Raw genomic sequence first — 18,057 nt, 5'->3', positions numbered from 1 at the left:
ACAGGGAAAGAAAGAGCAGCTAGGAAGGTTGTGACAACACCAGAAATTGGTGAAAATGCAGTCTTATGCCAAGTGCTTTAGGCTGTCCTGCTAATTATATTTCTAGAAGAAAGAGGGTGCTACAGCACCACTCATGTCCAACAGAAAATTATACTAGCAGCTGGTGAACAGGCAGTGACTACCCTGTGCAACGGAAGGGTATCAAACTTTATTATAGATCTCTTTAAAACAGGCTGGAAGGAACAAACAAAAAATGTCATTGCAATGCAGTGACTGAGTCATTCATTTCAAATGCAGACACAAATCAACCCCCAACTCTCCCAAACTATTTATATATAATATATCCCACCCTCCCCCAAAATTGCTCCAATTAAATGATCTCATTTCAGACCACCCCAAGTGTCTTAACATTAGCTGCTTCTAAACACCAAGACGCACATGTTTTCTGGCAAATTAGATGCAGTATTTTTTGGGTTTAGTTCCTCAATCTCTGGAAAGGAGGAAGGAAAAACAAAATCAGGAAAATTGCTTCTTTAAGGTTGCCTTTTTACAGCAAGTACAGATTCTGCAGATTTCCCCCCCAAAGCAAGTCTGAAACCCTCTTGTTCAGCTTGGCAATACGATGAGAGATTCCGGTGGTTAAGGAGTACCAGCCAGACGAGATCAGTCTGAACAAACTGATTTCGAGGCTTTGTTTTCATTTCCCTTTGGGGCCAGTTTCGAGTGGTTTTCCAATATCTTTCCCACGCAGCTTAAGGCCTGGAATAAGACAGAAAAGACAGTCTTCATCATCTGCTGTTATGATCATTCACCTGATAGCTTTATTTCCTCAATTTTTGCTATAATAGAACACTGAAAAAAGAGGGCAAGGCACAAGATTTAGGAAGAATCCTACTTTGGTTTGTAGGATCATCAGACTAGTTACAGAGAAAGCTCCAGTTCTTGCTTGTGCATTGACTATTTTCCTAGAAAATAGTATCCGGACAGGCCTAGGATAGCCATGGAAACACTAATAACTGCAACAAGATACTTTACTGAGTTAACATCAACCCTTCAAGAGTCTCAGCATATCTCTGATTTTGAGGGGACAGTACAAAGGAGATCCCCAGGGCACTGCCCCATACATAAAGATGGAGGGGGGAGAGAATGAAAGCTTTGAGTTGTTTTAGTCAGCAGATCTAAGTATTATCAGAATGTGGCCTAATGATACCCCACCCATAATAACATACAGTCAGCAACTGCTCCTGCCACAGAAAGTATAAATAACTTAACCCAAACCATCCTCCTTAAACACTGAAAACATTTTTCTTATTTTTGAAGTCTACTTCCTAAACTTACCAATGGCTCTTTCAATCTTGCCCATAACCTGGTTATTGGGGATTGCTCTTCCTGATTCGTAGTCAGCAATAACTTGTGGTTTTTCATTAATTTTCTAAAAATAAAAAAATAAAAAGATGCCTCAAACATTGGCACAATAAAGAGTAAACATTCAGAACCAACCCCCAAATACTCTATTACACTAATAAGTGACAGCCTACAATCATGCCAGGATTGGAAGAGACAGCACTATGCCTAGGCTTGCTCCTCATCACTCTTTCCCCTCCCTCCAGTGTTCAGGTGCTACAAGGGTGGTGACGTCCATCACAGGCAGACTTCTACTTCTCTCAGTCTTCCAGGCAGAACAATAACACTAAATACTGCAGTTCATTAATAAAACAACGAGCTACTGAACGCAGTATCGGACATGGATGGGACAAAAATCCTTGTGTCAATGCTAAGTTGATGTGATAAGAGGAAAAAAAAAAAGCCTCCCAGCAGCTCACCGGCCATAACACTGCTCAGTCTCTAAGCAGATGTACAAAGGTTGCACACATAAATCCATGAGCTATTTCTTAGGTTACTAATTTTGTCCGGGGATCTGGCAAAGACATTAAATTCACCAAACTTCCAATTCGTGACACCATCCCACTGCAGCTATCCATGACGAAGCAGAAAAGAAAAGGTGTCTATCTTCACCCCTCTAGAGGTGGCTAGACCCTCCCTCTAGAAAGCCGAAGCAGGCAGCAGAGAACACTGGGCAATACTCACTGTGGCCAAGTCCTTCTGCGTCATGCCCTTGCTCTGTCGACCCTGCTGGATTACTTTGCCCACCTCCAGGGGAACTCTGTCATGGTGCAGCTCTTCTGTTTCTCGGTCTAGCTTGGCTGTGTTCTTTGTAATAAAGTGTTGTTTGTTTTGGCCTGCTGCCCCTACCATTCAAAGCAAGAACAAAAAACAAGAACAAACAAAACAAGGCTCAGAGCTGCACAACGAAGTATCAAAGTGCTTGTTCTAAACATGCAGCTGCCCGGGATCTCAGCGAGTTTTCAGCATTTTAACATGCCAACATCAGCATCAACCTCAAGCGGATCCTGCCAACTGCAGATCAGAGAACGTGTTATCTTAATCCTGCCAAACGCTGACGTCTAAACGCAGTCATTCAGAACTCTTCCCTTTCTTTACTTTATCTCCAAACTTAACTCCAGATCCACAAGTTTTTGTTACAGCTTGGAGGATTTACTACATGAACTTTTACCTTGTTTGCTTGGTTACAAGGCAGCCTGAATGTGGCTTTTGCTCAATTTTCTGATGCCTCTTAAAGATAAACTCTAACCATATTCAGTTTTGCGGAAAGCTAGAGGCTCTCATTCTAGTTGGAATATTTAAGCCATAGTTAGAATCCCTTCTCTAACATTAGTGACTGAAATTCAGTCTCTTGATTAAGCTGACCAAGCTTTAAACATTCTCTATTTTCTCCTGCTCAAGGATCATTTATTTATTCACAGCTATCATAATCTCTTCCCAAGGTGAGAGAATATAAGAATTTATATCGGACAGAAAACAGAGAATGTTTAAACAGCTATGCCACAGTAAAAAAGAGTAGTTATTGAAATTCTCAAGCATATATGTGATCAACAGTAAGAATAAACTGTATAAACTGGGAGTTTAATCTAGAGCTTTGCTGTCATGAAGGCTTTTCCAAGAGTTTTGCTGCTTTAGATCCCTAAAAATATTAATTTGTTAAAGAAAATTTGTTAAAGAGGTTACATAGTCCATCTCTCTACCTAAAGAAAGGAATTGCTATGCACATGTCATTGCTTGGCAGATTTGCCTAACATAGGAGACTCCAGCAATAACGGGCCCCCTGTTTTCCTTTTAGTCACTAGTCAGACCAGACCCTAGGCAGAGTTCAGATTTGGGTGACTGGATCAGCAGAAATTCAGAGATGGTTATAGCGAAGCATTTTTTGGCTTTCGCAGGAAGCCTGGAGAGGTTTTTTCAGGTCCCAGCTGCGGTCAGCTATGGCTTAGCTCAGGGGATGTGTCCTTATGCCACTGTTGTCTCAGATTATGGTAGTCAAAAGCAGCTTAACAGACCAAGCTTCAAGCAGAAGAAGCGAGCTTGAACTGAAAGCATTCAGCAAGATAAGGAGGACTAAACACGTACTGTTAACATCAGTTGCACTGCACTGGACTAAGACTTTTATGGGAAAAGAGGTCTGCTTGGTTTCACTTTGCAGGTCTCCCTAGACATCCCAGTTTCCCTGAAGGAGGGCACTACTGGGCCATTTTTAGAACATAGAAACGGATACAGTCAAAAGAAAGCGGGCTTTGGGGTTAGCCTGAAAGTTGATCAAGACGTGAAAGTACTCTGCCCCCCCCACACCCCATAAGTGATACGTACACTTCTTAGAGGTCTCCACATCCTCCCCTCGCCTCTGAGCTGCTAGGATCGCCTGGAAAGACAAAAAGAAAGAGAAAGGTAAGCGGGTGAGCGCAAGCCCCAGCGGCGCGTGGCGCAGCCCTCCGCCGAGGCTGCCGGGTGCCGACGGCTCGGGGGCTGTCACCCCTGTCCCGGCGCCAGGCCCGGGGAGCATCCACGCAACCCCGGGGAAGCTCGGCGGTACCGGGCTCCCGGAGCCCAGGGCAGATTTCAGCCCTCGGGCTGCCCCGGCAGCAGCTCGGCCTGGGGCAGGGGGCGCGGCCCCGGGAGGCACCGGGCAGCTCCGCGCCGCCGGCGAGCCGGAGACCTGCACCGCTGCCCCCCCCCCCCGCCCCCTTGCCCGGGGCGGCCCCGCTCCCCGCCGGCGCGGCCTCGGCAGCCCCGGCAGGCGGCGAGGGCAACGGCCGGGCCCGCGGGGCTGGGCCGCTCCCGGCGCTCGGCCCCGCCCCGGCGCCTTGCATCAGCCGGGCGCCCCGGGCAGCGCGGCGCGGCCGCCCCCGGCCCGGCGCCAGGCGGCCGACGCACCGGGCAGACCGCGGCCGGGGCCGCCTCCCCGCCGTGCCCGGGCGCCCCCGCGGCCCCGAGCGGGCTGACGACCCCCCCCCGCCCCCCGCCCGGTGAGTCAGCAGGGGGCCGGGCCGCCCCGCGGAACGAGCCGCCGCCACCCCGCGCTGACCTGCTTGGACTTGGCCTGAGCCGCGCTCGGGCCCTTCTTGCGCAGCACCGTGACCGTGTCCCAGTCGCTCTCCGCCATGGCACCGACCCCGCCTGCCGCCGCCGCCTGCGCCGCCGCCTCCCCTCGCCCGCCCCGCCCCGCCCCCATTCGGTGCCGCGCCCGCCACTCAGGGGGCACCGCCCACCGATTGGGCGGTGGGGAAGCGGCGGGCTCCGCCCGCCCGCCCGCTACGCGCGGGGCGGGGCCGCCGTCGCGCCCGCCAATAGGGCCCTGCGCCCGCCCTTCAGAAAAGACGGCCTTTCATTGGTGGAGAGTTGCGCGATCGCGGGGGGTGGGACTTCGGGCACCTCAAAAGACTTCGGCATAAATAGCAATTCATTCTCGCCCTTGACGCAACCACTTTTGACAGGCCTAGAAACCTGTCAGTCAACCTGTGCATTATCTGATTGGTTAATGTCAACTCCAGTCTGGAAGCCGGCGAGCCCACCACTCTCCGTGCACTCTGATAGGATATTGTAACTGCCACTACTCCAGCGGCCCTGTCAGAATTGCTGCCCAATAGTCTCGCCGGACAGGGCACAAGGAAATGGGCATGCGCAGCAGCTCTCGGCGCCTGCGCGGGCGGGGCGGTGGCTGGCGGGGCTCCTGGCGGGGCCTACCGGGGCTTGGCGGGGGAGGGCCGCCGGCCAGGCCCGCGGCGGCGGAGCCTGCCCGGGGGGGCCGGACCTGCTGGGGGAGAGCCACCGGGCCTGCCCGGCGCGGGGCGGGGGCGAGGCGATGCCTGCACAGCCCGGCTTCGTGCCTGCGCCATGGCTCTGCCGCCTGCGCTGGTGGCCGCCGTTCCCCGTTGCGCGGCCTCCCTGGGCAGGCAGCGGGCCAGCGGGAGGCGGCGTTACTGCCTTTTTTATTATTATTATTCTCTGCTGAATGAGAAGGCCCGAAGGGTTTGGGGAGGAGATTTCCTGCCTGTGTTTGCATGTGAATAACTCAGGTTTTGTCTGCTCCGGAAGGCTCCTTGTAGAGCTGGAGAGCTGGTGCTTTGCAGCATCAAAGCCACGACGCGAGGGCCCTAGGGCGGAGGTTTGGCTTAGTCCTTTCATGCTGGGGAGCAGAAGGGAGACCCGGCTCCGGCGCCCTGACAAGGGGCTGCTGATGAATGCTGCTATGCTAGTGGTAATGGTAAGGTGCAAAGCGAACTGTGATTGCAGTGCACAATGCTTTTTTCTGTGAAATTCTGCATTCTGCGTCTTTATTTTGGGGTAAACCTGTGTAAGCTTGTTGATCAAGAAAAAGCACTCCTTGTTAAAGGTGACAGCATCTTGGCTCTTTCAAGTAAAACGCAATAAAATTGCTAAACTGCACGTCTGAGTCATCAGTAGTGACCATGAGTTCTCTAGTAAAACCAGGAAAAAAACAAAATAGCCACTGCGGTCATTTCTGAAATAAGGAGGGAGAGGAACAACGCTTAAAAAGCCTTCTGTATAATGCTTATGCAGGCCGTCATCTTAGCTATGTGCAACAGGAGCAACTGATTTCCAAATCATGGATGATTGGAACATTGCTCAGGGTTTGGATGCTATTAAAAGTGCTAGGTGTTTCCCCTTCTTGCAGCCAGGAAGTTCTGTCATTACAACACACCCGGCTCCTGCAGCCCAGCAAACTTGGGAAAGAACATTTTTTGGACATGCAAGTCAAACGTTATTGAGAACTGTTATTTTGCATTGCAAAAGTTACTCTTCCGGCCGTTTGGTGGCCAATGGAGTATTGCAACAGCAAGTTTATTCTGAGCAGTCCCAGATTGTTCCCTTCCTGTGGTTGGTGGCTCAGGTAAGGCATTGCTTACGATTTCCCGCTTCTGTAATAAATGATGTGAGCATGATGTGCCCTCAGCAGTTCTGCCAGGATAATGTTTAGTTCAGGAAATGGAGAAGGGTTTTTTTAGTGAGTTACATAATCCAATGAATAATTCTAGCAATGTAGATGTTTTCATACGTTCTTTCCCAGACAAAATGCAATTGTGCCAGGAAAAGGATCACTGTAATGGAATAACTAAAGCAGTGCCAGCAAGGACGTGCAGCTTTACCTGTCCCGGAGGAATTACATAGTACAAGTTACTAGTGCTGGCTCGTGCAAAGGAATATTTCATGCTTTTGACCCCAGTGGAGCCATCGAAATTTACGCCAGGTGACACCCAGCCCCTAGAGCCCTTACAGCTCTCACTGTGAGGTCCTGTGGCTTGCTTCCTCCTCTGTTTGTCATCTTCAGGGAGGAACAGTGAGCAAGCAGCTCGTATTTCTACCTTGTGAAGCTGCGCGGTTTCTGCCTAATTTCCATTCATCAGGGCTTTGCCATCTCTTCATGTGCTCTTTGTATCCACCTTGTTATGTCCCCATGTTTCCCAGTCTGCTCTTCCTTACATCTCACCAGAGTAAGGTGTGTGCCATCCCCTTTTCCTAGTCACACTGGGTGGGGTGACCAGAGTCATCCCTGAATGATGTGGTGGGATGCTACAGGGTGGCATCTGCTGCCTGGGCTCTTGCCGCTGTCGCTGCTTTTGCATCCATTGGTCGTGTCCCTTTCTAGAGGGGAGGAGAGAAGCTGAGACAGGAAAGGAAGGGATCAGAGTATTGAGGCCCCCTGCCAGCACGAAATGGCAATCTTATAGGATGATGGCCAATGTTTTTGTCAGCGCCTACTGCCTAAGCTCTGAGTGTGTGAGATCCACATGTACATTTGAATGACTAGGGCAGCCCAGGCATCATGAAGTGGATTGGAGCAAAGTGGGCTCCTCTCTTCCTGCTTAGCAGGAAACCTTCACCCTTTTTCCTTAGACTTTCTGCATAATTCCCCTCCTCCTGTTCTGACCAGCACCCACCCTTGTCATTAACTGGCATCTTCCTGCTATGGGCTGCATGTTGCCACCACCCTCGGCTTTCCAGACAGAGCCTGGGGAGACAGCGGTTCAGTTCACGGAGGGTATGGCAGCGAGGCCTCCGTGGGAGTCCCCAGAATCACTTGCATCAGCCCTGCAGGTAGCATCTCGTCTCAACACGCTCCTGAGCAGGCACACGGCACGCGGGCATGCATGGATGTCGGAGGGACTGTGGTTGGGAGCATGCTCACTCCGGACTGCGGCGGTGTGGAGGAAACCATGCCTCCCAAAGCTCCCCAGAAACCAGCTCAGCCCTCAGCATATCTTAAGACCATGTCAAGAGCTGCCCTAACTTGCACCCCCGTTGCAACCACCCCCGCTCCCAAGCTGTCCTCACAGCTAGGAATATCTGGGAGAAACACCTCGACCATGCCTTTGATGCCGGGCACTCCTCTAGAGGTAGTGTCAAACTGGTTATGCCTGGTTTTGACCAAGGAGGATTTCCCCAGCATGGAGTGAATTTCCCGGCATGATGAGAATCAGACTCTCGTGTTCTGTCAACACACAAGGCAGTGAGACCCGGCAGACCTCAGTTCTGTGTGTTCGAGACAGCATCTCCGAGGTGGAGAGCTCACCGGGGGACGAGGAGCAGCTTCGGACGCTCTGAGCTGGTGAGCTGAGGTCACATCCACAGGGAGGCAGGCAGGAAGGAGCTTCGGGCTGTGGACACAGCCGTCCCACACCAAGTGAAAAGGTCTGCTGTTGTGACCTTTAACGAAGCTGAGTTCCCCTGTGAAAAGCACCTCCGTGCTGACCTCACTGCCACGTGGTAAGCATTTTCATTTCCCCTAGCATCTTTCATTAAAATGAAACCAGTCTGCCACTGTCTCTCCTTCCCAGCTGCATCTCACTTCTACTTTGAGATCTGAGCAGGCACTTCTATGCTGCGAGCTGACCCTCTCGGCTGGGATGAACGGCAGACAGCGTCACTTTGTGCACAGGTAAGTGAGCAACGCTTATTTTTCCAAGTGGTCAGGTGTGTTAACTTCTAAAGGCCTCGTCTCACTTGGGGATAGAGCTGGCTTGTCTCAGAGTGGGCTGTGAAAGTGATGTGTACCTAGTCTAGCGTGTGTCGTAAGGCTGGGAGACAGCTTCTCTTAACTGAGGAGGGCTTTCTGTTGGTGGTTTTTGCAACTGAGAGTCACACACTGCCTCCGAACACGAGCAGCACTGGGAAGGAGGAGTGAGCCCCTGGGCAAATATGCTGTGAACATGAAGTCTGCACACAGGCCGCCCTCCTGGATTGGCCACCTGGTCTGGAGCAGCCCAGCAGGGCGACTACTTTTGGGTCCCTGACATTCCCTTTGCAGTTAGGGATGGAGGCATCTCTCTTCCAAGAGACAGAAGAAGGCTTTCAGCTGGTCTCAGTAAGACTGGGTTCTCGTAACCACTACCCAGTTGAGCTGTGTTGAATGAAAAAAACGGTAGCGAAAGGCTCAGTCTAGAAGCTTTTTTTTTACAATCACTTGAATTACGTTCAGTGTCTTTTGTTTTGAAGGGTCTGACATGTGGACCTGATGTGAGGTGAAACGGAGGCAGCTCTGGAGCTGTGGGAATCCCACCAGCGATATGGATGGGGTTAGGTTTCACCCTCTGCGAACAGCGCGTGATCCAGAGCCCCACCAGACCCGTGTGAAGCTTTCTGTTAGCACGGATCTGCTTTGCACCGTGTCTGCATGATTCCCAAATGCCAAGTGAAGGCTCAGTGGAGCTCGTGCTGAGGTGGTGTTGGCTCGTAGTGGAGCCTGGGGTTGGGGGCGGGAGATGGGGATTGCATTTTCCCATCAGTTACTGACTTTCTTAGGCAGATCCCTTTGATTTTGTGCCTCCGCTTCAGGGAAATAAAATAGGGATATGGCTCCCAAATTATTGCGGACTAGTCAGCTAGCTGTATGTTCCTGAGCAGCCGGGATCCACCTGTGGCACCTTTGGTGGCCAAGGATGGATGGATCGGTGGAAGTATTGGGAGTGACTTGCAGTTAGGCCAGCCCAAATCCCCGCAGTGGGACCATGAATCTCTTCTTCCCTAAGCCGGCATCCACGAGGGAATTGAGGAAGGAAACGGAGACCTCAGTGTTCGCTTTCCTTCAGCCTAGCTAGCGTTTCTCTTCTGAGCCCTGCGGTGAGCCGGCAGCGGCCGCGTGTCCCCGGCCCCGAGCTGCGCTGGGGGCGGCGGTTCCTGGCAGGGCAGCGGGGGAATTTCTGCCCCGCGCCGTGGAGGCGAAGCTGGGGGTGGGCGAGGGAAGCGCTTCTGCGAGCAGGGAGCTATGACTGGCTGGGACTTTTCAAACCCTTCCGCATCGTCCGTGTGTTATATATTTATATGTGGTGATTGATACGGGTGGCGTTCGAAGGCGGTAGTGGGTCAGGCCCCCCCGGGCTCGCAAGCTGTGAGGGGACCACGTCCAGCTCGGTGGGGCTGAGGACATGGATGGTGTCCCAGAGCCTTCTAGGTCCCCGTGGGAAGCGGCAGCGCCATGCCCGTCCCCTCCAGCACACCTCCGCGCCCCTGGGGCTCCGCAGCGGGAGCCGGGGCGCCGTGCTGAGCCAAGCCGGGGCCTTCTCCCGGGCCGGAGAGGTGCGGCCGTGCCGGGAGAGGGGCGGCTTCACGCCGGTTGTTCCGGGTGCCGCTGGCTCACGGGACCTGCTCTGCCTCTGGGGCCGGGGCCGGGGCCGGCAGGCAGCGGGGTGACCGAGGGAGGGGACGGCGGGGGGGCCGGGCAGGGGCAGCGGGGGACACCGGGAGAGGGGTGACTGTGAGGGGAGGGGTGACAGCGTGGGGGGACAGTAGGAGGGCAGGATGACTGTGTGGGGTGTGAGCATGGGGGAGCGGTGACGGGGTGGGGGGTCGCAGTGAGGGGGAGGGCTGCCAGTGTGTGGGGTGACCGTGGGGGTTACAGCGTGGGGGGGGGACTGTCCGTGTGGGGGGTGGCGGGGCGGGGGCGGGGCGGGGGGAGGGGTGCCGGGTGTCGGCCCCGCCCCCAGGCAGGGCCTCCGCGAGGTGGGGGCGGGGCGGGGCGCCGGCGGGGCGGGGCCGGGGCGGGGCGGGCCACACGTGTCCGGTGGGCGGGGCCGCGGGTGCTTCCGGTGCGGGCGCGGACGGAGGCTGCCGGTGAGTGAGGCGCTGCCCCGCCCCGGTGCCCCGGGCCCACCCTCGCGCCCAGCCGCGCCGCCGGCAGCGGGAGCCGCGGGCCGGACCGGACCGGACCGGACCGGACCGGGCCGCCTCACCTCGCCTGGGCTGGCGGGCGCGGACGGGCGCGGCGGCGGCAGCGGCAGCGGCGGGGGAAGCGGGCGGGGAATTTCCGGGGCGGCCGCGGGGCCCCGGCCCGTGCGGGGCGGCGGAGCGGGCGGGCTCTGCCTTGCGCGGCCCCTGCTCGCGGCCTGCAGCTCCCGGGCCGGGCCTCGCCGGTTGGGGCAGCCCGGCCGGCCGCTGCCGGCGCTCGGCGTGGGCCGGTTCCCCTCGCGTGACCCGGGTGTCGGCGGCGGCGCACGCGGAGGGAGGCGCCGCTCGATGAGCTCGTTGCCCGCTTGTGATCCGCGCTTCCCACAGCGCTGAAGTGCGGGCGCCGCTCGGTCCTCCGGGTCGGCCCTGTGCGGGGGCAGCTGGGGTCCCCCCCGCTCCCCGCCGTCGCCCCTCGTTCGTGTCCATAATCCGGCCGCGACCCGGTGCCCGGGCTGGGGAGCGGCTGCGTCCTCCCGGGCTCCCGCTGCTGCCGCTCTGTTGAGATGCGCCTCGCCTCTCCTTCCAGTGCTTCTGGCTCAGCGCAGGGCTTTGCCCCAGTCCCGTTTCGTGTGAGATCCCGATTGCCTCATGAGCCGTTTGCTCTCACGCCTTTCCGCACCTCGTTGCTCGCCCCAGTTGTCCTCTCGCTTCTTCGTAGTCTGCTTGAATTTGGAAAAAGTTCTTGCCTGCAGGAGTGGAGCAGAGTCCCGGAGAGATGGTGGCATCTCCATCGGTGGAGGCTTTCCAAACTTGGCTGGCTCTGCCTCCGGGAAACCCCATCCGACTTAGCCCTGCTTTGAGCAGGGGGTTGAAGTAGATGACACCCAGTGATCCTTCCAGCCTAAAGTTTAGTGCATGAAAGATCTGGTTACGTATATGCAGCAGGGAAACAGTGACACTCACTCCGGTTGTACCCTCCAGGTTGCTGACGCAGCTGTTGGTACAGCGCTGTAGCGGCAGAGGCCCTTCAGCAGACCCGGGAGCGAGGCTGCCTGGGTACTGGTATGGGGGATTTGGCTGTGGATGGTGACCTTCAACACCAGCTGCCCCTGTTCTAGGATCGCTTTATCAGCAGGCTGGTGGCCCTGGAGCTTTAACGGCTCCTGGGATAGGCAAAAGCCTGATGTTACCTGAGACGTAAAATATTTGAAGCTCTAAGTGAAGCTCGCTGCTTTTTCAACTGTGTTGTTCTAAAGGACCTATCTGGATGTGCTGTCTTATATGTTTTAGACTCTCTGGGGTGTAGTTACAGTGCACAAAGGCAGGAGACACATATTTAGACCATCATAAGTAGCAAAGGTGAATGGGTTTTTTTTTTCCCCTTTCCTGTATTAGCTTTGTGATTAGTTTGTACCTTTCACGTCTTTATTTTCTAGTCCATTAGAGAGCCCCCCACACCTGACTGGGCGTTGCTGGTAAATTCTGGCCCTACGGCTGCTTGTGTAGATGCTCCCTGAGACCCGCGTGAGCTGCTGGGTCTGTGTGGCGTTACAGTCCTCTTTGACAACTGACAGATAGGGAAACACGTGGTGGTATTAACTGACAGATACGAAAGTACGTGGCAGTAAGCTGCGGCTGCCCCACTTGGTGCCTACGGGGTTTTGGTGGATTGAGGTGCTTTGTTTATGCTCTCGAGGAGTTCAGCTTTAGAAAAGTATTTTTCCTTGTTTTGGGCTGGAAGCCTTAATTTCTCCGATAGGCTGTGTCTCAATTAACTAACTTAGATGGGAGATTTTAATGAGACCTGCTCACCCTGTCCTGGATTTAATTCTGAAGTTAACTGTGTAAGTTTTTTTTCCTGTATTTCTGACTATGGCAGTCTCATGGTTTAGGCTGATGTTTACCTGTGGTGTTGGGTTTTGGGTGCCAGTGTAGCGTGCTGTGACTAGTACAGTTCATGCGGGAAAAATTGCCATCATCTAGTTATAATTAAACAGGGAAAATATTTTTATTTTTCAGGCTTTTGAGATACAGCCACAATTTTTGGCTCCCATGGCAGCAGCAAACTCTACTCCGCCTGGCTCTTTGGATCTAAACCAGCCTGGATTTGCGAAGGAGATACTGGGCACTAAATTGGAGGTCAAATACCTCTGTTCAGAGTGCAAGAATATATTGAGGAGGCCATTTCAAGCTCAGTGTGGACATCGCTACTGTTCCTATTGTCTGAAGAAAATTATAAGGTAACTTTTGTGCCTTCAGTGTGAAAAGAAAATGATTAAAAGCAAGTGGAAGCAAAAAAGAAGATAAGTCTTATTTTCAGTGGCTTCTCAGTAAGGGAAGCTGTGCTTTATCTTGGAGATTCATCATCAGGTCCTCTTTAAGGGAATGTGTAATCTTTGGCTTGCTTGTGTTACTCTGCGGGTTGCTTCAAAGTCCACTTTTCTGGAATTTCCTGGATTGTTTTTGCAGTTTGGTTGATGGTCCAGGTGGATCACCTGATCTTTCAGTCATTTTAACAGCTGTCGAAGGAATTTGCTCCTAAAAGTCCTCATATGGTTATCATGCCAAAATGTGAGAAATTCAAGCGGACTCTGGCTTTCAGAAAAAATTACTTGTGTTTTAACTCCTGCCTTTAAGTGAGGGAAGTTGAACAGAACAATGAATCATGAGAATAAGAAAAATTGTAGTCACAAATGGGTTTTAAGATACACATGAGCAGAGGTTCTATGTGTTGTTGTAAAAATATTTTAAAAAGATCCTTTAGTTTTACAAAGTTATCAGCAGTTTCATTGTAGCTGAATCATGAACTACTGTGTTGTCATCTCCTTCTGTTGTGTTTGAATATTATTTTTCTGTCTGCTAGTTCTGGACCTCAAAAGTGTGCCATCTGTATTCAGGAGGGAATATATGAAGAAGGAATTTCTATTTTAGAAACAAGCTCAGTAAGTAAAAACTCATTTTAAAAAATAAAAACAAACTCACTGATACCACTTCCAGCTTTGGTGTAAAACACAAGCTCTGAGATTTCCTTATTCTTAGGAAACATTCTGTTATTAACAGTAGTGAAAGTTATAATTAGCATGGTAGTAGACTCCCCAACTTCTAATATCCAGGTCATGTTAATATAGAGGTGGCCTATTTAAACACTGTAATAAAGATCTGTTTGCCATTAGCACACCTGAGAATATGATGTGGCAAATGGTTTGGGAGGAGTCTTTTTTAAGAATGGCTCATAAAGAATGAAGAGACTGGACCAAAACTGCAACCCCCCAGTAATTTATGTGGTTTAACTGTTCTTTTTTTTTCTTCTCTCTCTCTCTCTCTCTCTCTCTCTCTCTCTCTCTCTCTCTCTCTCTCTCTCTCTCTCTCTCTCTCTTCTCTCTTCCAGGCTTTCCCAGACAATGCAGCTCGTCGGGAGGTAGAAAGTCTGCCTGCCATCTGTATTAACGATGGCTGCACTTGGAAGGGGACTATTAAAGAGTATGAGGTAAAGATCAAAGCAAGGCTTTCAATGTGTTTGTGCTTTTTCTTTCCTTTTTGTCTGTGCGATGATAGGTAAAGTCCAGGCAGTTTCGATTGTCCGTGCTGACACTGGCAGTGGTGTTGGGAGGTTTCACCTCTGTGTACGTCATTGTAAGCAGGGCCTTCCTGGAGTTTGTAGAGATTTATTGACTGAGCCAGGTTTGTGGGCTCTGCTGAGAGCATCAGCTGGGCTGAAGGAATTTCAAGTTTGGTTGTGATCACAGGCACGAACCACATTACTGGTGGTGAGAACCAGTCACCCTATGTCAAACTCCTTTCTGCTATAAAAGATGCAAGTAAACTGTCAAGAAACTCTGCTGCCTGGTTAGACTGTTGCAAAGTTTGCTGCCTGGTTAGACTGTTGCAAAGTTTGCTGCCTGGTTAGACTGTTGCAAAGTTTGCTGCCTGGTTAGACTGTTGCAAAGTTTGCTGCCTGGTTAGACTGTTGCAAAGTTTGCTGCCTGGTTAGACTGTTGCAAAGTTTGCTGTGTTACGTGAACCTAAAAGCTGCTTTGCAGCCATGAGCCTGGGGAAAGCAGCCTCTTTCCAGCCAGCGGCTCTCACAGCTACCAGGCCACGTGGTAGCTGCAGAATGAGGGCAGTGGGGTTGGGCATTCACTGACTGGCCACAGATCACTCCGAGGTGTCTGTGCCACAAGACTACTGGACAGGACAGCTTTTCTACCCTTCCTCTTCTTGAGGAGCCCATCAGCTCTTTAATCCAGGCCTTCTTCAGTCTTTACCTGGCCCAGGCCATTTGGTTCTTAGCATATATATGGCTCACGGGCCTCACAAGAGAAATGTGTTCTCCCTGAGAATCGAGGTGCCTGAGATTTGTTTGCCATTAGCAGACCTCTGAGGATTTGATGTGGCAAGTGGTTCCCTACATGCCGCGTGCTTCCCTGCACTTCCCAGCAAGCAAATTCTGCTGCGGAGATTTACATTGTTAAAGTATGTTGGCAGTTGGGAACAAATGCAAGTTCACCTGAGAAGTTTTGGTGCTCCTGAGGATGGCTTTGTCATCCATCTTGGAGCAGAAGACACACCCAGAAGACCTGGTGAAGGAACTGAGATATGAGGGATAAGCTCCCTCCCCTATCCTTCCCCACCTCCATGCTTTCCGCAGATTAAGATCTGAACCCTGTTGACTTGTGGACCTTTGTTAGTAACCAAGATTAACCTTGATCTGTCTAGTGTGACGTTTGGATTCTATATGCAGTGCTGTTGCAGGTTGGCAGGAAGAAACAACACAGCTATGGATCGTGTCTGACTTTTCTGCCTAGCTTGCAGAGCATGTTAACAGAGAGAGTTCTGCACCTGCACTTCCTTGTCCTGTTGTTTAAAGCCTCCAGCTTCCCTATGCTAGAATTTTAGTCCAAAGATAAGTGGAAGTAAGATGCTAAACATGTCTCCTGCTTTGAAACCCTTGTTCTTAGCTCCGTGAGTGGCTTGTGGTGTGAATGTGTGACTGAATACATGTAAAATTAAAAAGTTAAAGCTGATGGTTACTGAAAGATTTCCAATAAAGAGAATTCTAGAGGAGCATTTCAGGGTACAGTGTGTTTCACTGAGGTTCCAGATTCAAACTGTGTTGTTGGTGCCTGCAGATTTTTTGACGCGTGCTTTAGTTTGTGCTGTCTGACCAGTGGTGTTAACACACAAGTCTCATGCCTGCTGCAGCGTTCAAGTGACTGTAGTAAGTGAGCTCCTCTCCATTAGACTAAACCCGATTATATTTATCAGCAGCTTACAATGCTATTGACAGGGTGCTGTGGTTGATGAGGTCTTAAGAACTTCAGTTCTCCTGGATTTCAAAAAAACCCCTTGAAGATAGTTCCTGCAGGGCTCAGCAGAAACCATCAGCTGCTGAAGGTCCTCTCTGTGTAGTCTTACAAGTGTCCAAATGCAGACTTTGGCCCAACTGGTGCTTGGATTAGCAGTTTCAAAGGGCCGCAAGTTGTCATGGAATAAGTCTTCTTTCCTGCAAGGCTGCAAGTGTGTGTGGTTCTTTGGGACCTTAGGCAGAACTGTTTAAGAATGTCTGAACTGGTGAGACTGTGCCTTCTTTTTTAATTCTCTGCATAATCTTCAAAATGTTCTGGTAGGTATTTTGCTAAAATAAAGTACATTTTGGAGAGGTGCTACTCCAGAGTCCTTAGGCTGCAGATCTGCAGCACTGAACTTGACTGTCACAATTTTTGCTAGTCTTAAGGTGGTCTTCTGTGACTTAAAGGAGAACAGGGATTTCTTAGCAGTACTAGCTGGCTTATCCTAGGAGAGAGCTTTGTCTCCCTTCAGCGTAGTATGTGTGGCATTCAGTGCTAATGAGGGTAATGTTGTTTTGTGCCCTCTCAGGAAAAAGTCATTCTTGACTGGGAACTGGTGGGAGGAGACAGGGTCTGGCTTGTGTTATCTCTCATCCCAGCTGCCTCCCAAACAGCTGTGGAATTTAATCGGGCCTGACCATCCTCATATGGTCTGGAGCTTAAGAGATGGTATGTGTGGCTGAGTAGGATTGATGAAAGGGGGTATCAAATGAATGCATTCACCTAGAGTCTCTCCTGCTTACTGTGTCCTCATGTTAAACAGTGCTTTACAGGGTAGATTTGTTAGCTGAGCATTGCTTTGGCGTCACAGCTCTACTATATGGCTTGCCTTGTGCAGTACTGTTGTATTTGTAGCCAGCAACGTGTGTAACGTCCTGCAGCAGCTCAGCACTCCCACCATGGAAAGTCCCTTGCTGTGCTATTTCCGACAGGACATGGAAAGTCCCTAAAAGCTAATTCATTGTTTGCTCATTTAAAAATTGTGCAGTATTTGTATTGAGACACAGTCATTTGGCTGCAATCCACTTATAAATCAAGAGAGATTGTCACTTCTGGCTTGCTGATCTTATTAGGGTACGAACAAGAGAGAAAGCTGTTCTGCAGCTGAAAAGCTCTAGCCCTTCAATCTTAAATAAAAAAGATTAATCTCAGTTTTGCTTTCTATTCAGCCGTATCAAAGTTCAAGTCTCAAGGGGACATGAAAAACGGAAAGAGTGAAATCTCCTTGGACTTGATTTGCACTTCTGCTCAAAGCTGTGTGAAGTGTACAAAATAAAGTGCTTAGAACATGTGTGGGTTTATAAATGCATTTTTCTGACTTTGGATGCAGTAGTGTATGCGTAGTGCCATTTGGATAAAGTGTTTCATAGTGGGGTGGGAGGACTTTTCCTTTTCTGTAACCTCTTTTTATATATAGGTTTCTTGATCAGTCTGACTGAATGTACATGTACACAAGCAAGCTGCGGTCAGGAGGCTTTAGATTCAGGTGGAAAATCTGAGAAGAGTTGAAGAGTCTAAAACTAGCCTGTTAGAGCAAGAGAAAAGAACAAGAAAACAAGTCCTGTGATAACCAGGTAGAGGGATTTGGGGGAACCATATAAATATTTATTTGGGTGGTGGAGGTCTTAACACTTTGGTTCCTTAGCACTGAAACATGTTTCTTTTCTTGCACTGCAGTACCTCCAGTTCCCTGTGTCTATCTTCTGTTTTATCAAAATATCCTCAGCCCCCATATGTCGTTTATTTATGCCTTCCATGTGATCACCTCCATTTATATGCCTCCCAACCCGCAGTGCAGTACCCTCAGCTTCATGGCTTCTGCTTGCTCTCAGCCTGATGGCTGGTGGCTGTCAGCCACTGCTGTCACCCAAGCCAAACAAGGTTTTGTTCTGCCTCTGCTGGGTCACGTAAACAAATGCCTTCAGTAGTTGCAGGTCGTGCAGGTCTGACCTGGGAGGTAGCTAAGACATTCCCTGGCAGATCATCCATAGAGGTCTTGGCAGTATAATGGGTCTTCCCTCACTCTTGCTCTTGGAGTCTTTAACTGGGTTTGGAACAGGAGAAGAGGGGCTGCAAAGAGGTGCCTACGTAGTCAGCAATGGCATTTTCATTTGTTGCCACAAACAGAGCTTTTATCGATGCCCTGCTCACCTTGGGGAATACAAAATTATTT

At 51.1% G+C, this 18,057-nt stretch overlaps 2 protein-coding genes across 5 annotated transcripts in view; one reads left to right on the top strand and one right to left on the bottom strand.

Moving 5' to 3' along the window:
* Window positions 1–186: 186 nt before the first annotated feature.
* On the bottom strand, window positions 187–4,595 carry EDF1 (endothelial differentiation related factor 1). Its single transcript, XM_026106257.2, has 5 exons — window positions 4,439–4,595; window positions 3,724–3,775; window positions 2,089–2,249; window positions 1,339–1,432; window positions 187–759 (listed from the first exon to the last, which is right to left on the bottom strand). Exons 1-5 carry the CDS (start codon window positions 4,583–4,585, stop codon window positions 698–700), a joined length of 516 nt encoding a protein of 171 aa, XP_025962042.2. The 5' UTR covers window positions 4,586–4,595; the 3' UTR covers window positions 187–697.
* Window positions 4,596–5,255: 660 nt separating this feature from the next.
* The window catches only part of TRAF2 (TNF receptor associated factor 2), a 34,137-nt gene continuing 21,335 nt past the window's right edge, over window positions 5,256–18,057 (top strand). The window contains exons 1-4 of one of the 4 annotated variants that reach the window (XM_026106214.2): window positions 5,256–8,311; window positions 12,556–12,776; window positions 13,400–13,478; window positions 13,925–14,023. In XM_026106214.2, coding sequence (XP_025961999.1) covers window positions 8,252–8,311; window positions 12,556–12,776; window positions 13,400–13,478; window positions 13,925–14,023 — 459 coding nt within the window. In that variant the 5' untranslated portion in view covers window positions 5,256–8,251. Of the gene's footprint in view, window positions 8,312–10,417; window positions 10,483–10,728; window positions 12,381–12,555; window positions 12,777–13,399; window positions 13,479–13,924; window positions 14,024–18,057 lie in introns of those variants that run through there. The other 3 variants (XM_064523543.1, XM_026106213.2, XM_026106215.2) reach the window with 3 other exon arrangements.

This window comes from Dromaius novaehollandiae, chromosome 20, assembly GCF_036370855.1.
Source record: "Dromaius novaehollandiae isolate bDroNov1 chromosome 20, bDroNov1.hap1, whole genome shotgun sequence".
In the NCBI taxonomy this organism is placed as follows: Eukaryota; Metazoa; Chordata; class Aves; order Casuariiformes; family Dromaiidae; genus Dromaius; species Dromaius novaehollandiae.
This window is presented reverse-complemented; position numbering and strand designations above follow the sequence as displayed.

Bases quoted from the DNA above. Each gene is read 5' to 3' on its own strand.
- EDF1 (XM_026106257.2), bottom strand. From the start codon at position 4,585: ATGGGGGCGGGGCGGGGCGGGCGAGGGGAGGCGGCGGCGCAGGCGGCG. The intron at 2,250-3,723 runs GTACGTATCACT...TTTGAATGGTAG, and splicing joins TGTGGAGACCTCTAAGAAGT to GGGCAGCAGGCCAAAACAAA. The intron at 1,433-2,088 runs GTGAGTATTGCC...TTTTATTTTTAG, and splicing joins CGCAGAAGGACTTGGCCACA to AAAATTAATGAAAAACCACA.